Source organism: Miniopterus schreibersii, assembly GCF_964146895.1.
Source record: "Miniopterus schreibersii genome assembly, chromosome: 2".
Lineage (NCBI taxonomy): Eukaryota > Metazoa > Chordata > Mammalia > Chiroptera > Miniopteridae > Miniopterus > Miniopterus schreibersii.
In genome coordinates this window covers 3,144,274-3,162,853 of record NC_138102.1, presented here as the reverse complement: position 1 = coordinate 3,162,853, position 18,580 = coordinate 3,144,274, and the positions used below count along the sequence as shown (strand labels likewise).

The 18,580-nt window shown below is 47.7% G+C and overlaps 1 protein-coding gene across 2 annotated transcripts in view; it reads left to right on the top strand.

The window, feature by feature from the left end:
* VEGFC (vascular endothelial growth factor C) overlaps positions 1–5,890 on the top strand; it is a 72,312-nt gene extending 66,422 nt beyond the window's left edge. For both annotated transcript variants that reach the window (XM_081127201.1, XM_081127202.1), the window contains exons 5-7: positions 1,177–1,283; positions 1,584–1,917; positions 5,156–5,890. In XM_081127201.1, coding sequence (XP_080983327.1) covers positions 1,177–1,283; positions 1,584–1,917; positions 5,156–5,270 — 556 coding nt within the window. In that variant the 3' untranslated portion in view covers positions 5,271–5,890. The remainder of the gene's footprint in view (positions 1–1,176; positions 1,284–1,583; positions 1,918–5,155) is intronic.
* The last annotated feature ends 12,690 nt before the right edge of the window (positions 5,891–18,580 follow it).

Below are 18,580 nucleotides of genomic sequence, written 5' to 3'. Positions count from 1 at the left end.
CTGAGGCCACGTAGCCACGTTGAGTCACTTTTGTTATAGAAGAGTGATGTGGGTTTTATTCAGCCAGGATTAATCGCATCGCTGTTATATAACTAAACATAACTTCTGTCCTATCCGACGGAGGGGTACTGATGTTTGGGGTAAGGAGGTAGATTAAAAGGTAGTGAAATTGTTTTGGAAAATTTGTAAATACTGTCTAAATTGTATGTGGGTTGATGTGTGTTCATGATTAGCCTACAAAGTAAAGACAGTAATGCGTAATGAGTGCAGACTTGCTCTTGGGAATACCTAAAATTTTTATGAAGGTGTAATGTTCCCAGGAAATGTTGGTAAGTGAGAAATCAGGGTTTGGAGCAGCACGGAAGGGGTGATATTGTCTATGTAGCAGAAGAGATAAAATACATATATACATACATACTTATTTTCTTTTATTTGCAAAAAGAAACACCGAAGTCATAAATCAAAAGCTAAGAAAAGAACTGCATGCTGTTTAATTTTTACTAGAACAAGGGGGGTGGAGGGAGAGAGGCGGGGGGGGGAGTTGCTAGAACAGCAGAGCCCATGGTCCTTGAGCCCTGCCTGGAGGACTGTAGAGTAGGGAGTTTGCGTGAATGGACCCTGGACAGTTACAGGCGCCTGTGCTTCAGGAAAACAGTCAGTAAAGGTCCGTGTATAGGACTGTTTCCTGTAGGACTGTTTGGAAAGGCCAAGCTGGAAGTAGCTTCAATAGCTGCCAACACAAGACTGATGAAATAAATAATAACATCCCTTCATGGGCCACTTTGCAACCACGACAAGCCATGGAGCAGAACCTCATGAGACGCCCTACAAAGATGCCCATGACGTACTACTTAGTGGAAAATGACATTTCGGAGTAAAATGACCCGCGCTTGCCCAAGTTAGGACATTATGTGATCGTACAAGTCAGTGTATGTGCCTTAAAAAGGTGGGCGCCTCGGGTGATCCAAGACCGTACCACTGAGGGTCCCCCCTGGGCTTAGAACTTAACAGCACGTGCCGGGGAGGCCGTTCGAGGGGACTGTCCCACTTCACTTATTTACTCTTGCATCACGTTAGAGCTGTTTCACAGCCGCGCTGAGGTGATGCGTAGGTGAGGAAAGCGGTCCCCCTTCTGTGCACCGGTTACACTCATGCTCCCCCGTCTGTGTCTCCCAGGTGCCAGGCTGCCAACAACACCTGCCCCGCGAACCACACGTGGAGCCAGCACCTCTGCAGGTGCCTCACTCAGCAAGATTTTATTTTTGCCGCCGGCGCTGGAGACGGTAAGCGGAATGGTGGTTTCTAAGACGCGGGGCCCAGGGCCTGTACTGCGTTTAGCACGCGCTTTCCTATCAGATTCCGCGCACAGTACTCAGGGCGTCGGGCCCGAGTTAAGTCCCTCGCGCTGGCCCGTCCTCGGCTCCTGCTGGCACCGTGTGACACTCCTCCTCCGAGGAGCGTGCCCGCGTGTGCACAGCCTGCCATGAAAACCCTGCAGGGGAAGGTGCTTTTCTCTGCTCCGCGCCCCTCCCAGCCCCAGCCCCAGCCCGGTAGAGTTAAGATGCCCCTCCTTGTCCGTCTAGACGCGGCCGACGGGTTCCACGACGTCTGCGGCCCCAACAAGGAGCTGGATGAAGAGACCTGTCAGTGCGTCTGCAGGGGGGGCCTCCGGCCCTCCAGCTGTGGACCCCACAAGGAGCTAGACAGACACTCGTGCCAGTGTGTCTGCAAAAACAGACTTTTCCCCAGCTCGTGCGGGCCCAACAGAGAGTTTGATGAGAACACGTGCCAGTGCGTGTGCAGAAGGACCTGCCCGAGGAACCAGCCCCTCAACCCGGCGAAGTGCGCCTGTGAATGTACAGAGAACCCCCAGAAGTGCTTCCTAAAGGGAAAGAAGTTCCAGCACCAGACGTGCAGGTGAGCGATCGCCGTGAGCGTGCCTGGCCTCTCCCTGGGAATAGCTTCGTGCGTGGCCTCTCTTCCTGGGAATAGCTTCGTGCGTGGCCTCTCCCTGGAAATAGCTTCGTGCGTGGCCTCTCCCTGGGAATAGCTTCGTGCGTGGCCTCTCCCTGGGAATAGCTTCGTGCGTGGCCTCTCCCTGGGAATAGCTTCGTGCGTGGCCTCTCCCTGGGAATAGCTTCGTGCGTGGCCTCTCCCTGGGAATAGCTTCGTGCGTGGCCTCTCCCTGGGAATAGCTTCGTGCGTGGCCTCTCCCTGGGAATAGCTTCGTGCGTGGCCTCTCCCTGGGAATAGCTTCGTGCGTAGCCTCTCTTCCTGGGAATAGTTTTCTCCACTAAAAGCACTTTTCTCAACAAAATAGCAGCTGCTTGTTGTTAGCAGGAAACCAGTAAAGTCTGGGAGATTCATTCTGGTAGTTTTTAACCAAACTTTCATGAGACTGTGTTTGCTCCCGAAAGGCAAGAAAGGAGCCCTGGGAACGCAAACCAGACCCAAGCTCAGAAGACACTGGGTCCGTGTCCCACAGGCTGAGGTGGTGGCTCTCGCACAGGCCAGTCGCCTGTGGAGCATTTTCAAAATGCAGCCGGCAGCGCACAGCTGCCCCCAGCACGATTGTGATCCCATCACATGTGATTTGGGACAGTCGTTCTAAGTGCAGAAAATCCCGTCCAAAATTTACAAAGGATAAGATGTTGCTGTTGACTGTAGAATTGTATCTAGAGATAAAAACATTTAAGCCAAGTGCTTAGTAGAATTAGAGAAGTAAATTACGATGCTGATAGAGGTTCCTCACGACTCGTTCCCTAAACCCTGACCTTTCTGCCTTCTTTACACCAAGAAAAAACCGAGGCTTTGGCCCAAACCCTGGCAGTGTGCGTCCTGAACGCCTTCCCCGCTAACCTGAACGAGGTGGTCAGCTGTCCAAGGCAGAGTCGGCCTCCGACAGCTCCTCCCACGTTCCTTCATGGCCCCGCCGGCCGTGCCTCTCCCGTCCCACCTTTACCCTCAACTCTGTCCTTTCCCCGCAGTTTACAAAAGCTGCCAGACGTGCCCTGTCTCAGCAGCGTGTCCCCGTGACTCAGAGCGCACTTTAGCGACCAAGACCTGCCTTCTTTCCAAAGATGCTCCAGGCCAGGCCTTCGGCACGCGTGTTCGCCTCTTTCCTCTATTCCAGTCTGAATTATTAAGTTGATTGGCATGACATGGGTCGGCAGGAGTGCGCGAGTTTCAGGTGCACAGGATTATAATCCCTCCCCTGTGCGCTGCGCTGTGTGCTCACCGCCCATCGCCTCGCCCCTGCCGTCCGCCTGCCCGTCTGGTAAGCGCGCAGTCCCCTCTCCTCTCCGCCTTTTCGGCCAGTGGCAGTGGGGTGTGTGCCCCGCGGAGCCCTGTAAGCTTCTGCGTGAGGTACCCCTGGACGCTTGGTTGCCAAACGCAGGGGCGGCCTGGTCTTCCTGGGAGCGTTTCTTTCAGCTGCTCCTCCTGGCATCTGAGTTTCGGAGCTTTGCTCAGGGCCTCTCCTCTCTGCCGCCCACCCTTTCAGGACGGCGATAGTGTCCTTTCAGGTGACTGTTCCCAGGACCCCAGGCTTACACTCCGCTTAGTTACGGGTTTCGGACCCGCACCGATGTTCATCATTTCTCTTTTCCTTGGTGCATGAAGTGTCCGTCTTGTTGATTCCCAAAAGCTTGTGCTTTCATTTTAATTTCCATTTCTGAAGCTCTGTCTCCGCTAGCATTGTAGCTGCCGCCTAAGGAGATTTCATTGGATCTACATCTGTCATTGATGACGTATTCTTTCATTATTGTTTCAGAATGTCTTATCAAAAGCCTTTTTTTCTCTTTAGGATATTTTAAGCAAAACTCTGTTGCAGTTGTACTTGCATACCCCTACTCTAACGACCAGGATATTTCAAAAATGCAGAATATAGATATCAAATCTCATTAAACCATTTCGTATGTTGAGCCTTCTGAGTGAACCTAATGCGTATGTATTGAAAAACCTGAAATTGTTATGTTCACAGAGTGTAACCAGCCATCATGTTTTTCTCCAGAAATCTCATATTAACTTAGTAGAAAAGATATATCATTGTATTTCTCCTAATAGTACGCATTGTTTCATAAAGATTTTTATATACTGGAACTCCCCCATGCTCACTTTTCTAACTGTGTGATTCCAGGTTTCATGTATATATTGAAGCAAAAAAAACATAATTTGCATTTTGAAAACATTTACGCTCATTTTCTCTTAATATTTATTCCAAAAGTGTGGTGTGCAGAGTATGTATTCTTGGGTCCACTGCCCTAATCAGCGACTTCCTTTGCTCATCAAGAATTGTATCTTTTTAATTAAGGAATAACTGTGGTCTTCTAATATTGCATTTCCATTTAGAAGCTAAAAAGATAGCATTTTAACTAGACGTGCTTTCTTTTCTAAAGCACAGAAGTGAAACTATAACATCACATTTGTGGTTTTCTGGGTGCTCTGTGGATTTCCATGTCAGGCCATTTGCATCTTTCCTTAGACACTCATTCCTGTTCCCACATGTTAAACTCATGCTCAAAAAAAAGAAAGAAAAAAAAACCCCATCTTCAAAGATCTTCCCACCCATCAGATCCGCAGGGCTTTGGATGTGACTAGTTGCGTGATCATTTGTTTTTTCACCACTGCTGGGAAGTAGAAAGTCCAGGGGGGAAGAGAGAGTCCCCCCCTTTGCACGTGGAACCGGGTGGAGAAGGCAGAGTGAGCCACCATCAGCTGCCCAGCGGGCAGGGAGCGAGGGCGGGTGCCCGGGGGCCGCGGCCTGGCTGGGTCGAGTCGCTTCGAAGCCTGGGCTCCATGCCAGTCTCGTGCCTACGTGATGGCACCGACTCGGCAGCCCTCGAGCAGCCACGTCCAGCAACTCCGTTTCCTCCGCGACGCTGAGGGCCCTGCAAAGGCAAAGGCTCAGCTGGCACCATCTCGCTCACCCATTTGTTATATCAGCAGCCGAGCCCCTTTGGAGGGTTTCCCGCTCCCCTTAAACTTTGTGATTGTAAGCACAAACTAACAGTTTGCAAACCTCTACACCTAGGACGATTTTATGACAAAATGAGTAACTTGGTTCTAGTTTAAAGTTTAGGAAAACGTAAAGGCATGTTCGCAGCCTCAGGAATTCCCCCCTTGGTCTCTGACACACGTGCGTCTCTTTCCCCAGTTGTTACAGACGGCCGTGCACGAACCGGCTGAAGCACTGTGAGCAGGGACTCGCCTTCAGTGAAGAAGTGTGTCGCTGTGTCCCCTCGTACTGGAAGAGACCGCACGTGAACTGAGATGGGACCGTTTTCCAGTTCCTCACATTTCCGCCGTGGAAGGCTGTGCGGCCCCTTTAAAACTGTCTGTGGACAGAGAGACCTGGGGGCCACGGTGACAGACAGAAGTGGGTGTTTCCCGAACCACGCGGATCACGTCACGGGAACGGGCTGGCGCTCATCTGCAAAGACCTCTTGTAAACACTGGTTTTCTGCCAAGGACCGAACAGCTGAGGTTTTTCTGTTGTGATTTAAAAAAAAAAAAAAAAAAAATGACTATATAATTTATTTCCACTAAAAATATTGTTTCTGCATTCCTTTTTATAGCAATAACAATTGGTAAAGCTCACTGTGATCAATATTTTTATATCATGCAAGATATGTTTAAAATAAAATGAGAATTGTATTATAAAGCCCTAAGTTCAGTTCATTCCCATCTTCCGCTCTAAACAGAACTCGGTATTATGCAACATTCACCCCGCACCCCCTTCCCCCCCCCCCGGCCTGTTTCTATCTAACCAGATGTCAGACTGTGATTGTGATGAAAATGTGTGAACCTACCAAAGAAAGTGTCAGGGGAATAACAGTTGCCATTACATTTTATTTTAATGTATCTCAATATAGTCAATGATTATAAACATTTTAGCACATGATACTCTTGAATTTATAACCAAATGAGTCCATGTAGAACATACCGTCTGATAAGCGGCCTGCTTAGCCTGTCCATGTGACTGAGTCATTCCGTGCACTGGGAGCACTCAGATTCTGTTTTTTGGGTTTTTTCCCACCAGAGGATCCTGTTTCCATTGCTTTGCAGAGGGAGTGGAGGGGAGGGGAGGAGAGAGGAGGAGAGAGAGAGAAACATGGATGTATCCATGTGCGAGAGACACGTCGATCAGTTGCCTCCCTCATGTGCTCCGACCAGGGCCAGGGATGGAACCTGCAATCCAGGTACGTGGCCTTGACCTGAAGTCACACCCGCAGCCCTTCCGCGTGCGGGCCGACATCTAACCACCGAGCAACACTGGCCAGGGCAGCACTGGGGCTCTTAACTGGGTGTGATATTCCTCAGGACCTAGTCCATCATTTTTAGTTTTGATACAGTTTAAAATACATTAATGTTTAGCTAATCTAGAAAAAAATCTATTCTAAGTTTGAATGGGCCCCCAAGGCTATGGAAGGAATATTAGAACCTGATACAACAGCTGCTACAACTTATCAGCTTAAAAGTCATCTAAACTATGTGTTGACAATTAGTTTCTCAGAAGAGATGGGTAAGCCAGAAAATCACTAGGCCAAATATTAAAGAGGAAAGCATGCCAGAAAAAAATATTTAACTCGTCCCTGGAGATGTAATAATTTTGATCCAAAGCAAAAATAACATGGGCAAAGACGATGCATTGCCAGAGATGCTCGCAGACAATTTTGTATGGACCACAAACATCTCACTTCTCTCCATCGTATTAAGGGAGATTGTGCGGTGCCAGCTAAAGAGATGGACTGGAGCTAAAGCTAAAGCATTATGTAGAGTATTAGCAAGACTGGTTCCAAAAATGCCCATCAACTCTCCAGGAGTCTCCAGATACCAACCAGGCAGTCGGTAGGACGGAGGGAGAGAACTCTGGAAGCCTGAGGCACCAGTTAATGTATTGGAATCTTGGAAAGTTTGTAAACAGACTTTTATCTCTAGACACCTAAGGCTGTGTACTCAGTTGAAAAGACTCAAGGGGGAAAAAAAATATTTTGGTGAGCAGCTGTATAAGATCCAGCTTCCCGGCTTTTTTTTTTTTTTTTTTTGGAAAGGGGTTTTGACATTGGCTAACTGGTGGAGTGAAACGGATTCTCTATTAGAATTTCAAAAAAATAGCTTCCTTCTCCGTATCCACACTAACTGCACACAGAAGCGTGGGCGGTGGTGACCATAAGAGGGCGTTGGCTGGCGTACCCGGGGCGCACCTCTCCGGGGGCCGCGCTCGGGGCCGCCTCTCGGCTCTTTGTCCAGAACCCTGCTCTGAAGGGCTCGGACTCAGTGGGTAGAGAAAAGCGGCAGGCCCAGCAGGCGGGCCTCGGACGGGGCCGTTGCTGTCCCTTGCGGCCCGAGGTCAGGCCACCCCCTGGGGAAGGTCCCCTGTTCACAGCCCATGGGGGCCCTGCCCTCGTGTGAGGCCCCCAGGAGCCGGGCTTCCATGGGCAGATTCTCGGGACGTCCCCTTCGGGACTGCAGGTGAGAGGGACACGGGAACAGTGAACCACTTCGCTGGGTGGAGGGAGAGCGCTGAGGAGCCTGAGTTTTACATGGACGGGTTCGAGGAAGTCCCGAGTGCATCCAGTGATGGTGTCCGAAAGTGCGCCAAGCGGCCTGTCGTCAAAGCCCGCACCTTCATCACTGTAAGGCAGATGCACGTTTCCTTAATCCCCCTAACAGCTAATTGTCCTCAATTTCAAACGAAGGTACTGAAGTTAAGTAGAAATTCTGTTTTGAGATCACTGTACGAATGCAACTAGCAGCCGACATGGTCGTTCAGCGTGAAAAACCAGCACATCCCCGAGTGCTTGACGCGGAGACTTCCCAGAGCCGTGTCCACGGGCGACGACCGAGTCGTGTCCCCCCCCCCCAGCTCTTTGGGAGGCGTTTCTCCAGCGGGTGTTTCTCTGAGGTTCCACGGTTTCTCTTTGTCTCTTACAAATGTTAAACTATGACCTTTAACCCCTGACTCTCTCCTGCCCCAGCCCCAGGTGTTTCTTGTCCACAGTGATTTTAAAGTCAATGGTCAAGGATAAGCTGTCACAGGAGGCAGACAGGAGTGGGGTGCAGCCCAGACACCCCCACTCCTCCTGTTCTGACACCCGGTTTAAGACAGAGTCTCTTGATATATATATATTTTTTAAATATATCTTTATTAATTTCAGAGAGAGGAAGGGAGAGGGAGAGAGAGAGAAACATCAGTGATGAGAGTCATTGATCGGCTGCCTCCTGCACGCCCCCTGCTGGGGATCGAACCCGCAACCCAGGCATGTGCCCTGACTGGGAATCGAACCCAGATCTCCTGGATCCTAGGTCGATGCTCAACCGGGCTATTTTTTCTTTTTTAATCCTCATGAGAGGATACTTTCTCCCCTGCTTTTCAGAGAGAGTGGGGGGAAGAAAGAGAGAGAGACGGACACCGATGTGAGAGACACGTCGATTGGCTGCCTCCTGCTCGAGCACCGACCCCGGCCTGGGCTCGAGCCTGCAGCCCAGGTGCGTGCCCTTGGCCGGAATCGAACCCGGGACCCTTCAGTCCGCCCGCGGGCCAGCGCTCTAACCACTGAGCCAAACTGGCCAGGGCTGACGCTGATGGTCCTGGTGATGCTCGCGTTCCTCAGAGGGCGCGGGGCAAAGAGGCGTCACCGACGTGCTGGGCATGGCCGTGGGGGGGAAGGAAGCGGGAGGGAAGGAAGGAGAGGGGACCAGGGGCAGAGAGAGCAGGAGGAGAGGAGGCCGGGCGGGGAGGGAGAGCCGCACGCTGGCGTCTTAAAGGAAAGGGAGGCCGTCCGACCTGCTGAGACGGGTGGGGCGGCTCGGGAAATGCCTGAACGCAGCTGTGAGGACAACAGCAGAGTCACGGCCTCTGCTGAGGTCCTGGGACGGCCGACGGGCCTTTCCAAGAACGAGGCGGATGCCAGGCGGCTGGAGAAGGTCAGCGGGGGAAGCCTGACGTAAGGCCCCGGGCGGCACTGCCTCCTGCACGTGACGCTCTGAATGCCACCTCTGTCTGCAGCCTTCACGCGATGGCCGCGGGCCTTTGAGAAGGCCCCGGGGGACAGAGAATGTCCTGACCTCGGCGTTTGAAGCCCGTGCCTCGGACGCCACTCCAGGTCACCGGGACCGTCACTGGGGCTCCTCTAACAAGTACGTGACGAGTGGCCGCCCTGCACAGAATCCCACTCTCAGGGACACTTTCATTTTACGCTGATCGCACAATACTGCTCAGTGACGGCTCGCCCCGCACACCAGGGAAACACGCCGGGCCTGAAATAAACGCTCGTCCATGCGGACTCGGATTCGCCAGTGGCAAAGGCCTCGCAGGCTGCGCCTCAGGGCTGAGAGGCAGCGAGGCACCGAGTTCCAAGGGACCTTATCATCTGGGAAAATCCCTACATGTCGGGATAAGAGTGTTTTTAAGCCCGGTTTAGATGCCCCCCCCCCCCCCAGTCCGTCTCTCAGGGCTCATTGCGTCACCAGGAGCTCGAGCAAGAGCAGCGGGCCCACGTCAGCGCCCGCGATGGGCTCCCCTGGCGCAGCGCGGGCGGGCCGGTCCCGAGTCTCCTGAGCCCCGCGGGCCGCGGTTCCTTGGCCCGCAGACGCCGCTCCTGCTGTGCAGGTTCAGTGGCCGGGTGCGTAGAAGCCACAGCTGGGGTTGCGGGGACGGTGCCCAGCAGACGGCCTGCGGGACCCACGGCCTGCGGGCTCCTCCCCCCGGGGGCTCCAGCTCCTGGCAGAAAGGCCCGCTCAGCCGGCCCAGCTCCACGGGACCTTTCCTCCAGCGTCAGTCGGGCTCCTCGCAGGTGGGGACAGGCTGGAAGGGGAGGAGCGGGAATGGAAGGAGAGAAAAAAATCACACATTCTAGATTTTGAGGATAGACGTGAGAAGAATACAGGTGACATGAAACAGAAATTCATTTAAAAAGTCTGTTATTACCTATTATATATTTTATCTACTGTCTCTTTTTAAAAGTAATGTTTTTGGAAAAAATTAAAAATACATGTTTATAGTAGAAAATTTCATCTACCTGTCTATGAATATTAACGTAGCCTATTTAAAAGAAGAGCTCCTACCGAGGGATCAAACGTGTCCATCTTTTGGGGAGCCTGATACCAGTCCCAGTGTTGCCCTCCAGGGTCCTGTGGCCCTGGGCACCCCCACCGACATCCCGAGAGAGCCTTAAGTTTCAACACAACTTGACTAGCAGTAGCTTTAAAAGAACCTCAGCTCATTTATGGGCAAAACGTTTTTTAAATTGTTTTCATTCCTAATTCTTTTGATCAATAGTGAGGTAGACTGTGCTTTCATGTATTAGCAAGTTATTTGTGTGACAACCCTACTCGGCCTTTGTCGATTTTTATTGGGTCGCTCTCCTTGTCAATACTGATGAACTTTTAAAACAATAATGCTACTTAAATTTTTATTTTCTACCCGTTCACATATTTCTTTATTTGCTCTTGGCCTGGTAACGTAGTTTTTGTTGTCTGTATGTACAAAAGTGTTATGGCGTCAACCCACTTTTTTCTATTTGTTATTTTTCGTTTCATCTACGTTTAGCCTCTTTCCCTTTGTAGCCACGAGAAGATATTTCGTGATAACTAAAAGGACAGAGAAAGTGATGTCACTAATCCCAGAGGGGCACCTGCAAGGCTCCAGGAGGCCGAGGTTGGAGGTGAACAACCCTGGGCTCCGTTCTCGGAGGGGCAGCGCCCCGCAGGCCACTCTTTGTGCCTCTTGTCCTTCCTGGTAACACAAGGACGGCATCCGGTCCCCAGGGGCACCGTCAGAGGCTCCTTTGAACTGTGAACCAGTGAAAGTTCCGCTGGACGGCCACTGCTCCTAGAAGACGAAGTTCCTGGAGCTGTAGACTAGTTAGCATCAGGAAGTAAAGCTATCCAGAGGAGAAAACAAACTTACAAATAAACTGCCAATTATTTTGTCTTAGGAAAAAACCTTATTATGAAATGACTGAATGCTTCTCTAATGGTAGCATTCACAAAATTTCACTTTTTAGACCGACAGAAATTGGTTTTAGTGTACGGTTTAATTTCGCCTTTTGCCCGCATCATTTGGGCCATTGCCCTTTCCTCCTGTGGGGTGCATGTGTGTGTGTGTGTGTCCTATTTTAATGTATGTTATTATGTGTCATTTCTTATGTATTCTTGGTTGCTTCCCAGGCCGTCTACTTTTTTTTTTAATACGCCTGGATTTGACCCTCTCATCAGTGTTATATTTTGTCCTGAATCACTTTGACTTGGGGTAGCGCAGGGATGCGCTCCTGAGATGTCAGTCACCCCACAGCCTCCCTGACGGCATTTTCTGGAAATTATCGCCTCTGAGTGATGTAGAAAGATGGGGGAAGGAGCGGGCATGAGCCTGGTCACCACGAAATTAGCACCAGAGCGGCAGGGGAGAGCTGCCCTCCCCTTGGGGTGTCTCCAGCCAACCGCCATGCTGTGGGGAAAGCACACGGTGACTTTCTGCTCCACTCAGGTCCACCTGACAGCTCTGTTTCAGGAGGCAAAAGACGGGTTCCATCACCCGGTTTCTAAAAAAATATGTATATAGTCACTTCAATCCTCTAGTTTTGGTAAATTCTCTCCAGACACTGCCTCTCACTTGTCAGTTTGGGGTGATGCCCACACGTTGAAAGGAGTGAGTGATGGCCTGCTAGTCGGGAGGTGGTGTTTTCTCCCCAAGTCCCACTGCCTCGAGACTGCAATGTGTATGGGGCACAGTTATTGCAAGAAGTCACATCTTACAATCTGTCTTCCAACATTTGGAGAATACACAGGCTGAGCTTGGAAATGGCCCTCACAACTCTCGGTGTGGGAGGGACGCTCATGATGGCCACAGGACTGATACCAGCACTTCTCGGTCACCACCAGCACCTCTAAGTAATCTTTGGGACGCTGTTTCTACTAAGAAAACTGTAAGATTCCTTCTTCCTCTTTAATGGCACTTGGGGTTATGTGTCTTTATGTAGAAATATAAAATCTCTCTGTTAAAGGCAAGGACTAGCTGGGTGGAGGAGAGTGGGAAGGGGTGAGGAAACTGGCACCCTCTTGATGAAAGAGTTAACCGAGTCTCAGTCGACATTATTTGTCTAATGACACATGACCCTTGGCATTAACTTTGGCAATAGCTATGGAATACATGAAGCGCTTAACTGTCCAGAATGAAAGACTCTGAAATAACAAAGGTCTTCAGACTCTGCTTGTGGTGTAATTCCTGTCTGAGGATTGGAATCTATTGGAATGGAAGAGACTTCTACAGATAAACTGAACTCTGGTGGTTGATTAATCTAAGAAGTCAAGGATCATTAAGCATGCTTTAATTATAATTTTTATACGTATGTATACTGATTCATTAGGCTGCTGTTGTAAGAGCAAGACCTTGTCTTTGGAGTTGGATATTGGCTTTCTTGTTTATACGCAATACTTGCAAGGCTTTGTATATTTTGGAGTTTCCATTTTTGCATTAAAGAGGGTTGAGAAATTAAAATCACTTGCAAAGCAATCTGAAAAAAACAATTCTTCTGTTACATTTTCCCTAAACCTTGACAGTTGGCAGCCCAGATCTAATCAACACCCTTTTTATAATAGACTCTCCTTGACTGAGCTTTTCCAAAGCATTTAATTTGTTTTCTTAGAGTTTTTATTAATTTTTCCATATACTATGGTTACTTTCAATGAAAAACATTGAATAATTATGCATTCAATCATTTCACATAATAACTTACAATGTGGAGATGACCAAGTTTGGGTCATATAATTCCATGACCTTGAATAAAGGCAATTCTTTTTGTAACTACAATAGATGCATCTGTTATTAAAAAGTTTCAAACAATGGGCTATCATGGTTCAAAAAGCCACTCTTTCACTTGTCAAGACTTCCCGTAAATATATAAAAACAAACAAAAAAAATCAAGTCAAATCTATGCAAATAGAGAACATGGAACTAATAGTGTAAGTTTGAGTGTCAGTGGTGGTCTTTCTAGATTTTCTCCTTTTATACCTTTCCGGTGGCTTTCCAGTGCTCAAAACAAGTTGCAGATTAACATGCTGACCTTCTCTGAAACTTTTAATGTCCTGGCCTTTTTTTCCCATTTCCTGCTTCCACACCCTCCCCTCTCAACCCCTAAGTAGCAGCTCCAAGCTTATCCCTAGGAGACTTCAAAATAATGTGTCTGGTTGAGAGCTGAAGGTTGTCTGTTAAAAGCTTATGCTACTCAGGGTAAAAAATAATAAAGGAGCAGGAATGTAACCCCTGACCTCTCTGAACCACGAAATTGCCTTCCGGTTGCAATGCCATTTATGTTTTCTAAACAGTCAATTTAACACATTGTACCTGGCAGCCTTCTATGTTCTTTCTTCCTTTGGTGTTGTTATGAACAGTAGTCATATTTGAAAGGCAGGACCAGAGTAGAAATAATCTCAGAGTTTATTTTTCAATCTTGTTCTGTTTTCTTCCTCTTTTTGTATTTTGATCTGAGAAAGCTTCTGAGACAGCCGCCCCTTAGAACGTGCCCATTTGCTACGGAGCCATTTGCTTGAAGGAGTCTTAAGCTGTGAAGCTTGATTTTAATAAATAATTTTAAATAAATCTCTAACCGTTACTTTATTTTTGTGTTTATCCCTTCTACAGACTGAAAAGTTCACAGGTCAGTTTATTTGCTCAATTTAAAAATATTTAGTGAAGTCCATCAGGGTTTTTTTTCTTTATCTCCAAAGGAATCTGATGAGTTTTCTGCCATCGGGTTACTGTGAATGAAATCTAGAAGTTTCAGGACTTCAGACAGCACCTTATCCATGGCGTGTCTTGCGGCCCTGCAAGGATATTGCCACATTTTCCTGACTTTGTGCTCTCGTATGTGCCGCCTGCTGCTCCAGCCTGCTTTTAACCGATAGCAAAACACCCCAAATTCCCTAGGGCCTCGTGGGCCTCTGCGCCACACAGCTCTATTTATATCAAACCAGACGTTTCCACATAATTTCATATTCTCGGCAGTTTTTCTTCGTAGCCAGGTCGACTCAACAAGTTAACTTCTCAGATCATATCTAAAAAGAAAATCTCAGCTGCCTCCCACGAAAGGAATGGGTTTCATTTAAATGTTTCCTGTTTTCGATATATTGCCTGATGGAACTATTGTGTGTAACACAAAGTCTACTTCAATTAAAATTGTCAAGCCATAGAAAAAATTTCAGTTCAAGCCATAGAAAAAATACAAGAAAGGTGAACTCCTGGGAAAGGAGGGTGGGTACCATTCTTATTTGGGAGGTTGGAATGTCCTGCATTGAGGGCCAGGGCCTTCGTCATTGGACTGACAAGTCAGTTCGAGGCAGGGCTCAAAGACCAAACCATTGACAAATGAGGAAAGCCAGTATGTTTTTATCCTTGACAGCCTTAAGTGAATTGAAAAGTATTCATCTATATCCATCTACCAAGTTGAACAGCATGACACCAGATTATCACCCTGCTCAGGATCAGACATTTCCAAAATGGATAAATTTAACAGATGCATCCAGCACCTGTCTGTGTGCATGATCTCCATGCAAGGCAATAATGTTGATTTCAACTACTTGTTTATTAAGGAAGAGTGTATTTTTGCCCATAAGAGTGATGTGCTTTGAGGTCAAGCTGGAATGAAAATGTTTTACACACTATCTCCTTTCTTCTATTCAGTATTTTTAATCTTAAAGAACTACATTGTCTGATGTCAATATCTCCCCCTTTTTTTTTTCATTTAGTTTGTAATTGCCTCTTTGCTTTTAATATTTTTTGAGCCACTTGTTTTAAGCTTGTTTCCTGAAAATAGCATGTAGGTTTTGATTCCTAATACAAGAACTCGATTTGTTCACATTTTGTTTAATGTCTTATATAACTGATTTCATTTTTCCACCTCACTTCATATTGTCACTTCTTTTTTATTAGTTGTGTTGGTATTGTTGCTGTAGGTAGCTAGTTATTGGTAAATAGGAAGACGGTGAGGAAGTCAGGCCTTGTTGAGCGTGGTCAGCTGGGGACACTGAGCCTGTTTGTTTCACCAGAAAGCTAAAGCTTCACACTCCCCCCAGGGCACCACCCTTCCATTCCCCACAGATCACGGGGGGAAGGGATAGGACAAAGGGGTAGGTACACGCACAATAAAGTCAATACGGCGCAAGGGGAGGCACTTGACCATAGGTGCCTGTTGGTCTAACCTGGGGAAAAGATCATTGGCTAAGGTGTGGAGCCGATGCAAGTCTGAGAAAACTTAGGAAGTTGATTATTTTGAAAAAGTTCCTGATTAAAACCCCAGGAGAACAAAGAAGCTCTCTCTCTCCCGACACACACACACACACACACACACACACACACACACTTGCCCATTTGTTCATGTTCTCTCTTGCTGGGGAACACAGGAGCATGTGGGCCCAGCAGCTACCAGGGCCTGCAGCAGACTGCATGGGCTCCAATGGACTAAGTTTATATATGAAACAGAAACTCTGGACACTGGCTTCTATCTTGGCCCTGCTGGGCTTTTTCCATGGCAGGAAGGAGGGAGAAGGGACATTGGGAGCCCAGGGGCAGCCATCACAAATAAATCATCTTGCCAGGAGACCACAACTTCTCGCGTGTGGGTCCTTGGAATTCTTTCCTTTGGGTCCCGTGGAAGAGCCTGATACCCACCAACAGCAGCAGGATCAGAAAAACTCATTTCAAACGCCCACTCCGTTTATGAACTTCACTTTCTAGCCTGTCAGTCACAGATGAATATTCTACTATTAGATGAACGCAAGGTAAAGCCACCTTCTTTAATGAGACCCATCATCCTCGTGCCCAAATCAATCCGATGGCATTTATCTCTGTCCTTTCTCCCCCTCCCCGGCCTTCCCCGAGAGAGCAGTCCCCCTCCACCCTCCCCCGAGCGGGCTCAGCTCCTCCGGCGAGGTGGCGCCTACCCCTGGTGCCCGCCGGCGTCAGGGCCGCGTTCTTTCCCGTGTTTCACTTCCCTGCTCCCGGCACCTGGCTGAGGCCGTGTGACGGGCTCGGCCAACTAAAGGTCAGTGGGTGGTTTCTGAGCTGAGTCCGTGAAAAGTTTTGTGCACTTCCACAGCCTCTCTCTTCCTCCTTCAGAAAAATCAGGGAGAAGCATTGTCTGAAGGCCACAGAGCCACCCGATGTACGCGGCTGGACGCCTGGGAGGCCTGCCGAGGCCAGCGGCCTAGAAGAATCGCAGAGTAAAGGGGATGTTAGTGCGGCGAGGGAGCAGCAGGGCTCTGTTGCAGAAAAACAGACATTCGGGGGCTGCTTGTTACCAAAACAGAGCCTATGCCGGGCTTCCCTTTCCCTTTCCCTTTCCCTTTCATGAGTCTTTATTTAACATTTGTATTTTCTCCTCTCGTGAAAAGATTCTCGCTGGCTCTTCAATGCCTAAATATGTAAGGGGCAAGTCAATTCTTGCATTTTAAATGATATGGAAACACTCAATCCAAGGAGCTTTCCAGCTCAATAAAGTTATTTTTAGCTATTTTTTAAAAAATGAATTACCTACTACATATTAAGCATTACATAAGCACTTAACACAATTTTTAAAAATTCTTTAAAAGCCTAAGGTTTTAGTTACGGTTGTTCCTATTTAGACATTTGGAGAATGAGAAGCTAGTGGTTAAAAGCATATGTTCTGAAGACAAAAACAGCTGATTACTTCACCTTTCCACACCCTCGTTTTCTCATCAGTTTGATGGAGATACCGATTGTGTCTACCTACGGGATCACTGTAAAAATTCAGAGCAGAGGCCAAAGAACCAAAGGTGCCTGTGGGGATAAAAGGAATACTGGAGTTCACAACATATTTTAATTGTTAGTGTTTTGTGTCGAGGAAGCAAGTTAAATGTCCTTGGGAAGGAACATTCTCCTTCAAAAGTTTAAGAGAAATAAGGGGCAGTTTCTAAAGCTTGGAAATAGTGACTACAGAGAAATATTCACAGAATATTTCAGCTGCTCTGAGTGCAAAGGCACTCTAAAATCAGCATGACAAAGCAGGATTTTGCTCAAAAGGCCATTTTTCTTCTTATCAGTGAAAGTTCAGTTCAAGAATCTGCCAAATCCTGAATAACAGTGTGAGAGATCTAATCTTCCTCCCATGTCATTATAACTCATGAAAAACAATGTTCAGCTTCAGCTCCACAGAGTTTTGACTGCAGAGTTACAAAGAGCCTTTCGGAGGTCACATACACCAAACAGAGCCATGGCTATCAGGGTGCTCACACATGTCAACAGAAGAAAATAAACCGAGATGTTGATAGAGAGAAATGCTAGAAACCAAGAACACACACAGGGGACTGCCTGGGCATTGGCCACTGTGAGAGCAGCCCAGATCACATACGGTGGCTGCTGCTACAGGACTCCGGCCATCTTCAACTGGACGGAAATAACTATGATGGTGATGGTGATGGTGATGATGGTGATGGTGGTGATGGTGATGTGATGGTGATGGTGATGATGGTGGTGATGGTGATGGTGGTGGTGGTGATGGTGGTGGTGGTGATGGTGGTGGTGGTGATGGTGATGTGATGTGATGTGATGTGATGGTGGTGATGGTGATGTGATGGTGATGGCGATGGGGATGTGATGGTGATGGTGACGTGATGGTGATGGTGGTGGTGGTGATGTGATGGTGATGGTGGTGGTGCTGATGTTGGTGATAAGTTTCAAAATTACCTCTGGTCAAGAATTTCTTTCTTGACTACCTCACTTGGAGAGCAGCAGCCACATCTTTACAAGGGTGATAAGGTGACCGATTGGTCCTGTGGGATAACTGGAAGAGTTCCACACTAAAAAAAGATCACATATTAAAGTCAGTGACAGAGGGGAGATGAGAAAGGGAGAATTCTTCCTCCACAAAACAACATGATAACATTAATGTGTCATTTTGGAGGCGCTGGAGTCTAAGGAAGCCAGCCCATGTTGCTACAAGTCAAAAGTCACAAGAAAACCCAAAGTTAGTCATTCCAGTCTTGACAGTCCAAAACTACACCCAGAAAAGTTCAATGCCAACTTCCTATGACAGGAACAATTTAATCTAAGTGTTTAGAGAGCAAGTCCCTGCACTTGGATGGGCTGGGTCTTGCCATTTCCAATATCTCCCACCCCAAACTTTTTTCTCCCATTCCATTAATTAATTAATATTCCAGTATTGTAATTTTACTTTCATTTAAAAGACGGTTGTAAGTTTTGTTAACATATTTCTGGTTGGAGTCCACAGAAAGAGAACTCCTTCAAATTTGCAATGATAACAATATGCCAAGTAAATAATTATCGTCTATTCACAGTTGAGTCCCCGGGCCTCTGCACTGTGAACTCTCACGATTTCTCACAGGCACAAACAGGGAAATGACTATGTAGTTCACTTGTCCAGCCCCCTTTCAATGCCACAGTGCAAGGCATGAAGCAGAGATAATTTTACCAATTAGTCATTAAAGTTTGCCTAAAGGGTTAGGTTCATAAACTGACATATAAAACAACCTACATTTTTAAAGAAATTGTATTCACTCAGACTAAAAGGGATAGAAACAGTATAAAATGAAAAAAGATATTTGA